Raw genomic sequence first — 16,569 nt, forward strand, 5'->3', positions numbered from 1 at the left:
CCATATTATATTAAGGACGCCATACCTGCCATTTACGGTTGCCAGTAGATGCAACAAATATTGAAAGTACCAGTGATGTATCAACTGCTTGTTTTGTTTACCAAATTCATTAGCTATTATTAAACCAGAACATGTAAACAGTCTTTTCTCTCACCTGGTAATCTAACCTGGTAGGGCCACTACCTGGGGGCTCAGGAGGCACTGGGTAAGCAAGCAGCCCAGTACAAAAAGCACTGGGCATAACGACAAAGTGCACAGCATAGTAATAACAGTGACTGGTTGGGTTTGTCTGAGAAGGTTATAGCTAGTAGTGAGAACTGACAAAGGATTCTGGAATAATATTAGTAGACATGAAGATTGTGAAAAGCAGCAGGGATAGTGTGAGGTGCATTATGGAGAAAAAAAAGACTGATGGAGGGCATGGGGGAGTTGAGCCTTGAACTGAGCAAAGAATGGTGCCTCAACTACATCTGCAGGAAGAGAGCTACAGGTAGAAATAACAGTCAGTTTAAAGTATTGGTCCCACAATTATTTTTTCATCCAACCTGGGTGTTACTGATGGTTTTTGGTGTGAATCTTTCGAATTTGACCTTCATTTCTATCGGAAATCAATAGTTTCTGAGATGTGACCCATTTTTTGTAATCACAGTAGCTACCTGTTTCTGACAGAAATTTAAGTCAAACTCATCAATAATCACACCACAAACCATTGGAAACACCTGTGTTAGATGTCATTTCAATACTGAAGCCCTGGGAAGAGGGCAGGGTTTGAAGTAAGTAAAACAATCCTAACCTAATCTAGTCTAACCAACCTAACTTAACCTAACCTAACCAACCTAACCTAAACCCCCCCTAACAAGGTCTAACTTACCTTACTCTGGGGATGGTGGGTCAGACTCCACTGGTGGCACACTCAGAGATGTTTTTCTTGTCGCAACTGAAGTCGTACTTGACAGTGAAGACACTCCACCTGACTTGGAAGGATGCCGTCCCTACGTAGAAAATTGATGAAAGCCTTATGTTCTTGGTAAAAAGCCTTGAAAATTTTCCAAGGCTTCAGAGCACACCCACTACATGGGAGAGACATGGCGGGACTGACTTTTGAATCTGGCGGAGTGCGGGAAAATTGGCTCATTGGCGGAATGAAATTAAATGTGATTGGTTGATGAAGAGGGAGGGATAGCTGTGATTGGCCTTCATAAGTCACGTGATTCCAACGCTGTCAAGTTGGTGTAAAACATCATAAAATGCATATATAATAGTTTAAAATGTATATAAGAAACTGACAACAATGTAAGATGGACTTCTGCTGCTACTGTTTGGTAAACATGGTGGCATGGTTCAGGCTGTTTCTGTACTGAAGGAAAAAATCAGTAATCTCGTAAACCATTCATTTCCGAGAGCAACAACATGAAATTTATCTCTGACTGGGCATAAAATATATCTGAGCATCCACTGCGAGCCAAACTTCCTCATACAGTTTTCCCTCCACCTTTCCATGGTCAGTACCATACAAGCACACAACAATTGCATTCACTGTCAAACCATTAGCCACCTGGATCAGGATACACTTTGTCGGGATTGTATAGCATTGCAGACCATTCTCAAAAGTGACGCAGATTTATGGGTAAGTAATTGTATGACCTTGGTGTGTATTAATGCCTGAAGTCTATAATACATCATTTTCATACTCATTCAGCGTATAACCATGTATTGTCATGTTAGCTCCTCTGTAATTAGCCATCACTGATTTCCTGTAACCTTACATGGCTTTTTTGCACTCAATCAGGTGTGTGCCCGAGGGCAGCCCGGTCGTGCTACACAGCCACACGCCCAAACTTGGCCATAAACAAAGGGACCAAGGTGATTTGTCAGGGATTTACTGGAAGGCAGGGTACCTTCCATTCCCGCCAGGCCATAGAGTATGGCTCCCTTATGGTTGGAGGTGTCTCTCCTGGCAAAGGTGGCAAGAAGCACCTCAACCTCCCTGTCTTCAATTCAGTTGCTGAGGCCAAGGCTGCCACTGGTGAGTACCAAATTGTTGTTTCATTGTGTTGCTGTCAGAGGTCACAGCTGGTATGGTTGTTAGGGTCATAATTTATGTGGCATTAGAGGCCTTGTAATACCTTCCTAAGCGATTTGTTTTGCATATTGTGCCTTAATTTTCTCATCTGTATTATTATTGTTATAATTTTTTTTATTTTTTTTATTTTGGCATAGTTTGCATCAGTAACATGCAAGGATTTACTGAAGTGTAATGAACAGAAACTGAAGAAAAGTTTTTAGAAAATTTCCAAAGTTGCTTGGAGTATGATCTTTGCTGTTGTGGCCCCTAGGCTTCTCTGAACATGAACCTGATGGAATGCACAATGAAGATGTCCTCTTGCAGTCCTGTGTCCTCCTTTTGGGAGATAGAGAGTTTAAGTGACATTTTTACAATAGTATGGCCGTGGAGCTCCTCAGTTGTTATAACAATATTGTGATGTGAAGACGTCCCTCATCAGCACCGGTACATCACTTAATGGGGTGGGTCTATATGTCTGTCTGCTGTCAGACACCACAATCGTGTAAAGGATGATTGTTTGACTTGGAGTTAGTTGTTTTGTGGGGAGGGACACTAACCCTCTGACAGCCCACTTGTTCACAGATTGAGAACACACAGTTAATATATACTGTATACTGTAATGTATTGTAGAGTGAACATAAAGCTGTTAATAACCATGCACAACTACGTTGCATTTGTAACCCCATCAGTTCAACCATTTTTTTTTTTTTTTTTTTTTTTTTTTTTTTTTTATGCTACTTCCAAACAATTGTCATTTTGGATAGATCTCATGTAGTGAAGGAATAATGAAAGGATCTGTCTGAAAAGTCTCTCAAGAGCTGAGTAATTCTCTCTGGAAAGTGTAAGAGTATACCCAGTGCAGTGATCCTTTGGTAATAAGGGTTCTCGTTATGACTGCGAGATGAAAATCTGCACCCCAGCAGTTTTTTACTCAGAACATCGTTATTGTGCAGCTGAGCTGGTTTCTGCCAACAATGGTAGCATAGTGCTTGTGGTTTCTGATGGCCATGAGTGCTTTCACATTTGTCCCCAATGCTGTCCACACCAGCCTACACAGTTCCTGTTACACATTTTCCTTTTCACAGTTGCCCCCAACCAGCCTTCCGAGACCTTCTTTCGGTATGTCCCCAAGTAATATTGGAACATTCTCTGAAACAGGGACCTGAATGAAATATGCAGTAATTAAAAAGCTTTTGTCTAAGGCATATGTTTATCTATCTATCTATCTATTGCCAGACACCTCAATCCCGTTTGGGGTGGCCACAAACAAATCGCCTCCAAGTCGCCTTGTTCCCCGCCATTTCACTGCCCTGCTCCCAACTCACACCCCCCTCTCTCATATACCTCTCCTCCCCATCCCTCCATCTCATCCTCGGCCTCCCCCTCCCTCTTCCTCCCTCCACCTCACTCACATACACTCTCTTCGTCAGTCTTTCACCCTCCATCCTCTCCACATGGCCAAACCACCTCAGTGTGTTCCTCATAACGCTTCCTATCACATCCACATCAACACCACAACGCTCCTTTATATCCTCATTCGTCAGCCTGTCTCTCCATGTGACTCCACATGCTCCTCTTAAATTACTCATTTCCACTGCTCTCACTCTTGACTTGTGTCCTTCCAACAACGTCCAAGCTTCACTTCCGTACGTTAGAGTTGGTATCACAATACTGTCATGTAGTAACTTTTTCACTTCCATGCTCAGTTCCCTGTTTCTTATCACTGCTTTCAAAGAACCAGCAACCTTTCTTCCCTGCTGTACCCTTTCAAGCATTTCACCCTCCAAACCTCCATCCTTACTCATCACACTACCCAAGTACTTAAATGTACTCACATTTTCCACTTCCTCACCATCCAACCTCGCTGTACATTCACTGACTTCACCTCTCTCAAAGACCATCACTTTACTCTTCCCTACATTCACCTTTAGATTCCGTTTCTTACACACTCTCTCAAACTCATCCACCAAGCCTTGCAGCTCCCCTTCATCTTCACTCAACAACACAGTATCATCTGCAAACAACAGTACAGGGAGTTTCCAAACACTATCCTCTCTCACCAGGGCCACTCCAACATCCACTACCCTACCTTGTACCTCTTTTATTACCCCATCCATGTACAGATTGAACAACCATGGAGACATGACACATCCATGTTTCAAACCAGCTTTCAAAGAGAAAAATTCACTTAGTTCACCATCCACACGCACTGCAGCCTTTGCACCATCGTACATACTCTTCACAGCATTCAACAACTTCCCATCTACTCCATATATTCTTAACACTTTCCACAATCCTTGTCTATCCACCCTGTCATATGCTTTCTCCAAATCCATGAAAGCCGCATACAACTTCTTTCCCTTTTCTAGAAACTTTTCCACTAAAGATCTAAGAATGAATATCTGATCTACACAACCTCTTCCCTTCCTAAAGCCTCCCTGTTCTTCTCCAACTAATTTCTCTGTTCTTTCTCTAACTCTGTCAATAAGTATCCTACCATACACTTTGCCTATTATACTAAGAAGACAAATGCCCCTATGATTACCACACACTTCTTTTTCCCCTTTTCCTTTGTACAAGGGAATAATTATACCTGACTTCCAGTCCTCTGGGACTCTACCTTTTTTATCCTAATATGTTAAGTTGAAAAGTTTCTAGACAAGGGAAAGAAATTATATGTGGGTTTCATGGTTTTGGAGGGAGCATATGACAGTGGATAGACAAGGATATGTGGAAAATATTAAAAATATGTAGATTAAATGGGAAGCTGTTGAATGCTGTGAAGAGTATGAATGAGGGCATTAGGGCTGCAGCGCCTATGGATGGTGAACTGAGTGAATTTTTCTCTCTGAATGTAGAATTGATATAGGGATGTGCCCTGTCTCCATGGTTGAATGAATCTAGAAAAGAAATACAGGGTAGGCCAGTGGATGTTAGAATGGCCCTAATAAGAGTGGGCAGCATTTGGAAACTTTATTGTTTGCAGATGATACTGTATTGTTAAATGAAGATGAAGGGGAACTGCATGGCTTGGTGAATGAGTGTGGGAGAGTATGTAAGAAGCAGAATTTAAAGATGAATATAGGGAAGAGTAAAGTTGTGGTCTTTGAGAGAAATGAATTCACTGAATACGCAGTGAGGATGGATGGTGAGGAAATGGAAACTGTGATTGCGTGTATGTACTTGGGTAATGTGATGAGTAAGGATGGAAATTTGAAAGTAAGAATTCTGTTCCAAACCACTCCATAAGTATGAAACTTTTTTTTTTTTATCAGGTTTTTGGATGACAAAAATGTAAAATCTGTATATTGTACGCTCTTCATAGGGAAAAGATAACCGGTATGAATATTAAAAGGTTAAAAGATCTTTTCCTGTGAATACAGATGCTGATGCTACAGTGATTTATGTACCACCTCCTGGAGCTGCTAAGGCTATCATGGAGGCAGTAGAGGCAGAAGTGGGTCTGATTGTTTGCATCACAGAGGGCATCCCACAGCAGGACATGGTGAGGGTCAAACATGCACTTTTACGCCAGGACAAGAGTCGCCTCATTGGGCCTAACTGCCCGGGTATCATTGCCCCTGAGAAGGTGAGTTGAAAAACCAGTTGGAACTTGTTGTCAAGCATAAAGGGTGAAATGGGTGGAGAAGGTGGAGATTTTAAGGTAGAATGTTAGGTGGTAGCTGTGTGGGAGAGATTTAATTGATCTGAAATATGTAGGCAGGAAATGCATTCTCATACTGAATGGTTTATTGAATGGTGTTTAAAATGCCTTCTTTTTGAAAAGCTTCTTTTAAATTTAATGAGATTATCTGGAGGTAGCCACAGTAAAATGAAATAATACAACTTGGAGTGAAATAGTTGTGGGTTTCATGTATTTTTGGAATGGTTAAATTAGTGATCAGTTACTTTTACTGCTATGTCCCAGAATATTCCTCCAGTCTTCCTGTATCTGTTATTCAACAAACATGTCTGACAGCTTGAATTTATGCTTCTCGTGAAAATAATTTGTGCATGATATACATCTAATGTCCTTATCCACCACTCATAGTACCTGCAAGTTTGGCATCACACAATAATAAGTGGTAGAAACTCATTAATATTAGATATGGTTGCCCTTCTCATTGAACATTTTTTCTTTACAAATTCTTCTCTGACTAATCTTCATTGTTGCATAAAAACTTTGCAGTGCAAGATTGGAATCATGCCAGGCCACATTCACAAGAAGGGTTGTATAGGGATTGTATCTCGATCTGGGACGTTGACGTATGAGGCGGTGCATCAGACAACACAGGTGGGACTTGGGCAGACCCTCTGTGTTGGCATCGGTGGTGATCCCTTCAATGGAACAAATTTCATTGATTGCCTTGAAACCTTCCTCAGGGTTAGTTGAACTACAGGCAAATGAATTTGATTTTGCTGGTAATGTAATTGATGTTGGATGTCTTTAGTTTAATGTAGCTTTATCGTATGTTTGTAAAATGTCAAGTTATACAGTAGTCTATAAGATTTACAGTATAATTGATCACTTAAGGACTGTCCTAATGTAAGGTTTGTAGTTGATCCATTAAGTATTTTAATTTTGTACTAATTTGGTTTGATTGTTTGCATCTGAGTACTTAGTTAATATTTCATATGTTGTGTAAATACTGTACTGGTATAAGCATAATGTAAAAGGTATAGGACTTATATTTAGTACCACTATTGTATTACTTGAATAAAAACATGTGGTTGGGATTATTAATTATGGTATGCATTTATGTTTCAGGACCCAGAAACAAAAGGAATTATTCTCATTGGTGAAATTGGTGGCGGTGCAGAGGAGAGAGCTGCAGAATATCTCAAGGAACATAACATGGTATGACCCTTTCCCCTCCAGCACACATATGCCTCTGTTTATTCTTTTTTCTTTACTCCACACCCAGTGGTAGGTGGTGGCAGCTATCATTCACTCACTTGATCCATTAATTTGATGTAGTAACTGTTACCTACTTCTTCCTTCACCTGTACCATTCTGTGTCTGTCCTCCTCTCTTCTTTCTTCTCCCTTCCTTCCTGTAACGTTTTATTACCCATTTTTCCAGTTCAGTTAGCTTTACACTAAGTGACATGCCCGATAGTTTCCTGTAACCCAGGAAACCATTTACAGTGCTGAGTGGTAATGATATACCAAGATCACAGGGTGAAGTGGAGCCTGTTATGGAGCCCCTGTTAACTGGATGGAAACACAGATGCAAAATCCATCCAGTAACCAAACCTTTACCCTCATTCCTGTGCCTTGCTGTGGCAGGGCGCTGTCATCCGCAAGAGAACATTGATTCACTGCGTAAGATGACCTTGCAGGGGTGGTGGTTGCATGTGATTGATGGGTCTGCTTAACCCCTTCTTTACCGACCCCTCCCCCCAATGTAAACACTACGTTTACCCCCCATACTGACCTGATAGCTCCCCCTCCCGTAGTGTGAGGGGTAGTGTATACTTTCTGCCACGTCGAAACTATTCAATCTTTGTGATTTGTTTGAATACTGATGATCACATAAACCCAGCATGATGTTGGTAATAAAAAAATATTATAAAATAAATCTTTACGGTATATAAGTTTACATGTTATATGCTAAAGTACTGTTACCCAGGTAACTACTGTACAAACTGGCTTGAAAAAAATGTCCTGCACAGATGGATGGCTTATTTATTTACCTTGTAAGCTGAGCATGAAGTGTGTGGACACACGTGATGGTGATGGCGACCTTGACCCACTTGTTGCCGAGAGTGCGGCGTCACTAAGTTCACTACTAATTTCCTCCCCCTCCTCACTCACATCAACTTCACTATCATTTTCAGGATCACAGTCATCTACCGACACATCAGACACTGCTGCATCATCATCTAATACATCTAAATAAGTATCCTCATGAGGAATAAACTCGTCACTGTCGGAATCTGCCAGAGACGCCATGAGAGAAAAATATCCTGTACACCCTCTCTCGTGGTTAAGTGCGTGGTAACTGACCCTCTCAGGCAGGCCAAGGGGTGTAAATTTTGCCGTGTCAGCAGAAAATATAGTACGATATCTTTAGTAGAAATTATAAATAAAATAATGATTGGTCTAAAATAGGTTACATCACAGATGAGTGAGCAAGTCATTGGTGCCACCGCAACTCAGTCATGACGTATCTCATGATGTCAGAATTCGTCGGAACTTCGTCACAATCTTTGTTGTCAAAACACAGAGCTGTTGCTAACACGAGGTCCTCAGAAACGGCCTTACCGGGCTACCCTGAGGCCCATAAGCTGCCATTCATTAGAGGGAGTACCAGCATACCACAGTAGCGGTTCCGGTGTCTCACGGGTGTTTACTGGCGATGTACGGGAGTACATCAAAACACATTTTCGGTAAAGAAGGGGTTAACCAGACAAGCTGGAGCTGATCAGAAACAACAACAACCCCACACCCACTGTACTCCTCTTTAGCTACTTCAGTCCCACCCACCTTACTCCTCCTCTTCTGCTACCTCCATTGCACCTACCTTCCTCTCCTCCTCCTTTTCCTCCATCACATCCACCCTCCTCCTCATTCTCCACTGTTACCTCCATCACAGTCTCCCACTTCCTCTTCCTCCACCATTCTCTCCATCATACCCACCCTCCTCTTCTTCCTCCTCCATTACACCCACTTTCCTCAGTGTAGTGTAGCCTATCTGTTCCATCATATTTACTTTTTTTTTTTTTTTTTTTTAAATGTCTGCCCACCTCTCTTCCAATTTCTTCCATTCTTTTTGTCACTTTTTACCACTATTCTTTCAACTTTAAGTGGCGCTACACTTAATGACAAACTTGGTTTCCTGTAACCCATGAAACTGCTTACAATGCTGAGTGGTAACCACATAGCCAAAGTAATGGAGTGATGTGTAACCTACTATGCTTCCTGTGTTAACTGGGGGAGATATGCAAATGCAGTGTCCATCCAGAAACCAAACCCCTACACTCTTCCTGCACCTTGTTGTAGTGAGGCACTGTCCACCACAAGGGAACATGGATTCATGCCATGGGATGACCCTGCAGGGGCAATTGCTTGCATGCTGCTGATGGGTCTGCTTGGCCAGACATGCTGAGGTTACTCAGCATAACAACAACACTTACTTTTCTCCCAAGTTATCTCCATCAATGCTACCATCCTTTTTCTCTATTTTTTTCATGCTTGTCTTCTCCTTCTTTATCTGCAATGAGGTAACATGATGATGGTGTGTACATGTATGAAGAATATGTAGAGATAAGGTGCCAGAGAAAGTTTGTCAAGAATACTCCCCCAGTATCCCTGCTTGTCGTAAAAGGCGACTAAAAGGGTTGGCGGAGGGTTAGTGCCCCTCCCCGGAAAACAACTAACTAAAAAGACAAACAAGAAGCCTCGGACAAGGACTGACCAAACGATGACAACCCAGGACCGGACAAAGGCCTTGGTAATGGGTACATGGAATGTAAGAGGAGTGAATGATGAGGTGAAAGAGAGAGAGATTGTCCAGGTGCTTGAGGGTGCGAAAGTGGATGTATGTGGAATAACTGAAACAAAATGGAGAGGAGAAAGTGTGAGAGAATGGGAGTATGGATGGGGTATATGTGCAGGAGTAGGTGAGAATGAGCGGGCAAAGGAAGGAGTATGTATAGTTGTGAGTAAAAGATGGAAGAAGAGCATAAGACAGTATGAATCACTTAGGTCAAGGATTGTGTGGGTAAAGTTGAAAGTTGGAATACAAATGTGGGCGATTGTGTGTGTGTATGCACCAACGCAACTTCGTGCTAGCAGAGTGAGAGAAGAGTTTTGGACAAATGTGGATGTGTGCATGGAAAAGTTTGGAAGGAATGAGAGAGTGTTTTTGATCGGTGATATGAATGGTAAAGTAGGGAATGTGAAGGTGGATGGAATAGTTGGTGAGTGGGGTGTGCCTGCTGAGATAGATGAGAATGGGAGTGCGTTAGTGGACATTTGTGCTGGGAGGGGGTTGGTGATAGCCAATACCCTTTTCAGGCATAAAATGATCCACAGGTATACATGGCGAGTGATGAGAAGGGTGGATGGTGAACCGAATGAAAGGAAGGCAATGATTGATTATATGTGTGTGTAGATGAAAGGATGCGAGGGTGTGTAATGGATGCAAGAGCTTATAGAGTTTGAGGGAGTGGACTTTCTGACCACTACTTGGTGGTGGCCAGAATCAGGATCCAAGTAAGATGGAGAAATAGAAGAAGGGAAGGACGAGAGGAAGGAGAGTGGGAAGGTTACAAGAGGATGAGAAAAAGGCAGAGTATAAGAGAGAAGTGGAGGAACGATTGGGCAAATATGAATTGGAGCAGATGGGGGACGTGGAAGGTGTGTGCAGGATATTTACAGAAGAAATATGTGCAGCATGTGATGTGTGTGGGAGGAAGAGAAGACGGAGGGGGGTGCAAGGAACAGCATGGTGGACTGAAGAGGTGAGACAGGCTGTGGCACAAAAGAAGAAAGCATACAACGAATGGATGAGAAATAGGGGCGTGGAAGACGTTGAGAGGCGGAAGAGAGAGTTATATGTGGAAAGAAAGAGAGAGGTGAAAAGATTAGTAAGAGAGAGTAGGAAGTGAGTGGATGAGGAATTTGGAAGGAATTTGAGTATAAAGTGGAGGGACTGTAAGAAAATGTTCTGGAAAGAGGTGAAGAGAGTAAGACAGGGTGGAACTGAGGTTAGCATGGGAATGCTATATATATATATATATATATATATGTAAAACTTACACACACACACACACACACACACACACACAGTATAATAGTTGTTTTAAGGTTTTGTCATACATTACTCACATTTCTATATTCTGCTTTATTTTGTTTACATCACCACAGGTAATTGATCATTCTTTTGTATTTGTGGTACCAGGGACCGGGAGCCAAACCTGTTGTGTCATTCATTGCTGGACTGACTGCTCCACCTGGTCGTAGAATGGGTCATGCTGGTGCCATCATCTCGGGAGGAAAGGGTGGCGCTATGGACAAGATCCACGCCCTCGAGAGTGTATGTATATACTGTACAGTGTTTTTCTTTTCATTTTCTTCATGCCATTTCCTGATCATATCCTTCAGTCTAGGACAGACTTTTCCAACAGGTTGGGTTAAATTTAGCTAGTACTGATGAGCCTTGTGCCTTGTACCGTATGCACATTCACCATGTACTCCTTCATATCCGTGAGCTGCTTCACCTACGTGACCATTCAAGTCCTCTCCGAAAACTGCAATATCATCATCCCTCATATCATCTATACATATTAAGTCATCACAGACTGTGTCCTTCTGTACATCATCCAATCCTGCTTGTGGAGCATATGCTGATTTAAATGAAGACTTTATCCCTCTGAACAAAATTTTCACTTCTATTAACCTTTTACCTACTCTTATTACATTCATGACATATTCCACCCATTTCTTTGTAACTAACACATCCACACCGCCATATCCATCTGCCCTACCCTGCCAAAATAACTTGTAATGACAATTCCTCCTGGCAATCTTCTTGGCTGATCCTCCCCTATATCTGACTTCTTGCACCCATCATCCATCCACTTCCTACTCAGCGCTTCAACTACTTCCCCTGTTCAACCCCTCAAACTTCCCACATTCCATAGCGTCACTCTGGTCCCCCCCCTTTGGTGATTTCGTTTCTTCAGACTTGCTTTGATTCCCCTTCTTTTTTGTCATAATCGGTAAAAATAACGGGGAGAGACAGACCACAGGCCCTACCCACCCGCACAGTCCGAAGTCCAGACGTAGGACCTGGGACCCATAGCCCATTAGCCGTGACCAGTGGCTGTGGCAGTGGCTGCCAGGACAGCTGCAAGAACACCCTCCAAGCGCGCCTTGGCACTGTAACTGCCACTCCATTATACACCCACCGACAGGGCAGCCTCCTGGGATGCTACTTTCAGGTTTGGGCCCCTCTTTATTGGGTGGAATTGGCAGCCTGGGAACCGAACTGCCCCTTACCCTCTAGCACTGATCCAAGTCCCATTCCATCCTGTTCCCCAGATCAGTGCTAGTGGAGCCCTCATCACACCTTCCCCCAATAGGTCTGTCACTGTATACAGTACAGTATGTATATACATTCATTCATTCATTCATCATCTAATCCTGTGTTGCCCCATGAGAAGTGTAGGAGCCCGGGGCTGGGCAAGTTGGTCCTGACATTTAAGATGAGAGTGACCAGCCTTACTCATCTATGAGTGGCATTACATGAGCAGTAAACCCCAGCCATCCCTTCAATATAAACCTACACATGTTCAATCCAGCTGGAGCGCCTTATTTACCCACTAAGCCACTAGGCTCCTTAGTTTGGTTATATGGTTACCACCCAGCATAGTAAATGGTTTTCTGGTTTACAGAAAACCATTTGGCATGCCACTTAATGTAGAATCACCTGTAGACAGAAGGAAGAGAACAGAGAAAAGGAAAGAAAGACAGAAAAGGAAGGAAGGAAGAGAGGAAAGGACTGTCTCCCGAGTGCAGCACTACATCGAGTGAGTGGATGGTGAGCACCCCCACCTATCAGTGGTGAGATAACTAATTACTGGGTTAATAAAATGGCCTCCATTGATTAAAAGATGGCATGGACATTTCCAAAGAATATATAATCATTGGCCAAAGGTCACGGGCAGTCCACTGCCAGCTTTGTGTCCTGTCTGCCATATTTCTCATTTCTCCTTGATTGTCAGAATACAGTGTCTGTCCTTCTGACACTTTTTTCTTGTGTACTTCTTATTGGTTAAAAAAGAAAAATTATTTAACATTTTCCATTGCCACAGCCATCAGGGAAGTGTTGGCAAGCTTTGATCATGATAGTACATAGACAGGATGTGGAAGAAAATCTTTGAAAGGGAAAGTAAGAGGAAGAAGCAGACTTTATGTTACGGAAGACTAGAGTGGAGCAGTATACTGGTGTGAGAAAAAGGAATGTTTAAAAAAAGTGAGAGAGGTATGAGAGGGTAAAATATCACGGAGACAGTTCTATCATGGCCATCCCCAATTGGAGGTTGCCAGTAGTTAACAACAGTGGAGATGGTGATGACGATGATATAATTGCATTTTAGGCTAGGGTGATTGTGGAAGAGAGTGGAGTATACTGGCATGAGAGAAAAGAATGTTTAAAAAAAATGAGAGGTATGAGAGGGTAAAATAACCCAGAGGCAATTCTGTCATGGCCATCCCCTGTTGGAGGTTGCCAGTAGGGTTTCAACAGTGGAGAGGATGATGATGGTGATGATGATGATGATGATGATGGTGATGATGATAATGATAATGATAATATAAATGCATTTCAGGCTGGGGTGATTGTGTCAAGAAGTCCAGCCCAGATGGGGAACATGCTACATGAAGAGATGAAGAGACTGCACCTAGGTGTCTAGTGGATGATCAGGATGCTGCGGCAGCTAGTTACCTATCTTGGTCTACCCAATGTGCAGGAAAATTCATCTCAAGAGGATTTATTTAGAAAAGTCATTGATAAAATTAGTTACATTTACTGGCTACAGATGAATATTTTACTGAAATGAAAATGTCATACTCTTGGATGTTTTTGAAACTGTAAAGCACACTTTAAAAAGTAAGTTAGATATGCTGAGTACTGTTGAGGGATGCACTAAAGGGGGATGACCTGTGAAATGTCGTTGGAGATGGTCGTGTGCTGTAATCTTGCCATACAGCCAAATGTATATGCTATAAAAATGAGTCATCAAATCTTGTTGCTTCCTAATTTGACTAACATTGTTGAGCTTTTACTGTGGGCTTCTTATTAAATTCCATTGACTACAAAACTGATAACTTATGTAAGCGTATGCTTATTTCAAGTGTTTAGTAGTCTCTGAAGTAATGGTATAAGACTCAAGTTTGCAAGTTTTTCAGTACAAGTACTTATTCACTTTAGTGTCCCAGTGAAGTTGATGTATAGTTACTAAATAGGATTAACCAGAGCATGTTAATTGGTTGAAGCATTGCATTACCACTCATTTTAAGTCTTGCAATTGTTAATTATGCTCAGACATATATTTTCATTTTATATTGTGCAACTTTATAAGGTTCATTACAAAGGATAGGATGTATTTTTCATTCAGCTTTGTTACTGGAAGACTTAAAGAAACTCATATTAGTATTTAATTCCAGTTATGGCTACAGTGATGAACACTTGTAAATAGCAATAACATTTTTATGTAACCTGTACTTTGTTCTTGTAGGTAGTATATAAAGATATAAAGTACAGATTCAAACTTGCATTGTTGTTTATTAAATTTCCACACATTAGCAGATATCAGTAACTACTGTATAGGGAGAGCAGGTTTTAATCCCTTCATTATGGTAAAGTATCAGAGATGTAAACAATTTGGATTCACATCCAAGAAGTCTACAATGGACCATATCGTAGCTCTTCGAGTTCTTGTGGAATGCCACCTTGAGTATCAACAGAGTCTCCTTGCAGCCTAAGTGGATCTCAGGAAGGCGATTGATTTGGTAAAATGGAAGGTACTATGGGAACTCTGTGATTTTGTGGGATCCTCACAGAGGTAATCCAACTGATTGCTGGCCTATATTCAAACACTTAAAGAGTGCTGTCAAGTGTTGATGGGAAACATCCAACTTCTTCCCAGGAAGTACTGGTGTAACTTTTTTTTTTTTTTTTTTTTTTTTTTTTTAAATGAAAGTAAGAAGGAACCAAGGCCAGAAGTCTGGAAGATTGTTCCCTCCACAGAAAAACTAAAACAAGATAACAGAGAGCCAGATTCAAGATCCATTCATTTTAAGATGCCTGGACACACTGTGTATGAAGGACTGGAGGTTGTAGGCAGGAAATACAGACGGAGGGAGACGATTCCTGAGTTGACCTGTTGCATACACTAAGGACTGGGACTAACGGTTAACTTTTGCATTGGGTAGTTGGACAGAAAAGGGATGAAAGTTTGTTGTTAGATGGGTGCAATGTGCCCGCCGTAGTGGTGGAGGAGCAGTGACCACTGAAGTAGTGATAGAAAAGAGATAAAGGTGCAACAGTGTGGTGAAGAGACAGAGGTTGAAGGGAGCTAATAAGAGGATGAGAGTTAATGAGACAGAAAGCTTTTGACTCCACCTTGTTGAGAAGAGCTGTATGTGGGGAGCCTTCCCACACATGAGAGTTGTACTCTACACGGGTGAATAAAACCTGTGTATAAATTTAACTGAACAGGGGTAACAGGCAAGAAGTCAGTGTACCACACCTAATCTCATGGAAGCAGATTTAAGAAGAAAGGTAATATGGTGTTTCCAAGATAAATCCCCCCCCCAAATGAAACCCCAATTATGTTTAAAGATGATGCGGGATTGAGTTTGATAGTTAAAAATTAGAGGAATGATTGGGCAAATATGAACTGGAGCAGATGGGGGACGTGGAAGGTGTGTGCAGGATATTCACAGAAGAAATATGTGCAGCATGTGATGTGTGTGGGATGAAGAGAAGACAGAGGGGGGTGCAAGGAACAGCGTGGTGGAATGATGAGGTGAGACAGGTTGTGGCACAAAAGAAGAAAGCATACAATGAATGGATGAGAAATAGGGTCGTGGAAGAAATAGGGTCGTGGAAGAAATAGAGGTGGAAGAGAGAGTTATATGTAGAAAGAGAGAGAGAGAGAGAAAGATTAGTAAGAGAGTGGATGAGGAATTTGGAAGGAATTTGAGTGTAAAGTGGAGTGACTGAAAAAATGTTCTGGAAAGAGGTGAAGAGAGTAAGACAGGGTGGAAGTGAAGTTAGCAGGGGAGTGAAAGATAAATATGGTAGATTACTAGTGGAGAAGGGAGAAAAGTGAGCACATGGAGAGAACGCTTTAAGGAATTGTTGAGCATAGAGGGTGGAAGTGATGCGAGTATAAGTGTCTGGAAGAAGGAGGGAGGTGAGAAGACAGGAAGAAATCAGTAGGACAGAAGTTGTGGAAGCAATGAAGAAAGTTAAATTGGGGAAAGCCCCAGGAATTGATGAAGTGTGTTGTGAAATGAAGCATGGGGGAGAGATAGTAGTAGAATGGATGTGGAAGATGTGCAGATTGGCCTGGGAGGAAGGTAGAGTCCCGGAGGATTGGAAGTCGGGTATAATTATTCCCTTGTACAAAGGAAAAGGGGAAAAAGAAGTGTGTGGTAATCATGGGGGCATTTGTCTTCTTAGTATAATAGGAAAAGTGTATGGTAGGATACTTACTGACAGATTTAGGGAAATAACAGAGGAATTAGTTGGAGAAGTACAGGGAGGCTTTAGGAAGGGAAGAGGTTGTGTAGATCAGATATTCATTCTTAGATCTTTAGTGGAAAAGTTTCTAGAGAAGGGAAAGAAGTTGTATGCGGCTTTCATGGATTTGGAGAAAGCATATGACAGGGTGGATAGACAAGGATTGTGGAAAGTGTTACGAATATATGGAGTAGATGGGAAGTTGTTGAATGCTGTGAAGAGTATGTACGATGGTGTGAAGGCT

At 41.9% G+C, this 16,569-nt stretch overlaps 1 protein-coding gene across 3 annotated transcripts in view; it reads left to right on the forward strand.

Moving 5' to 3' along the window:
* Scsalpha1 (Succinyl-coenzyme A synthetase alpha subunit 1) overlaps nucleotides 1-14,350 on the forward strand; it is a 68,780-nt gene extending 54,430 nt beyond the window's left edge. For 2 of the 3 annotated variants that reach the window (XM_080270874.1, XM_080270871.1), the window contains exons 2-7: nucleotides 1,790-2,026; nucleotides 5,449-5,654; nucleotides 6,255-6,449; nucleotides 6,834-6,923; nucleotides 10,974-11,108; nucleotides 13,405-14,350. In XM_080270874.1, coding sequence (XP_080127000.1) covers nucleotides 1,936-2,026; nucleotides 5,449-5,654; nucleotides 6,255-6,449; nucleotides 6,834-6,923; nucleotides 10,974-11,108; nucleotides 13,405-13,488 — 801 coding nt within the window. In that variant the 5' untranslated portion in view covers nucleotides 1,790-1,935 and the 3' untranslated portion in view covers nucleotides 13,489-14,350. The remainder of the gene's footprint in view (nucleotides 1-1,789; nucleotides 2,027-5,448; nucleotides 5,655-6,254; nucleotides 6,450-6,833; nucleotides 6,924-10,973; nucleotides 11,109-13,404) is intronic. The other variant, XM_080270878.1, reaches the window with a different exon arrangement.
* The last annotated feature ends 2,219 nt before the right edge of the window (nucleotides 14,351-16,569 follow it).

This window comes from Coenobita brevimanus, chromosome 5 (assembly GCF_032717465.1).
Source record: "Coenobita brevimanus isolate Jiangsu-jjx chromosome 5, ASM3271746v2, whole genome shotgun sequence".
Classification (NCBI taxonomy): domain Eukaryota; kingdom Metazoa; phylum Arthropoda; class Malacostraca; order Decapoda; family Coenobitidae; genus Coenobita; species Coenobita brevimanus.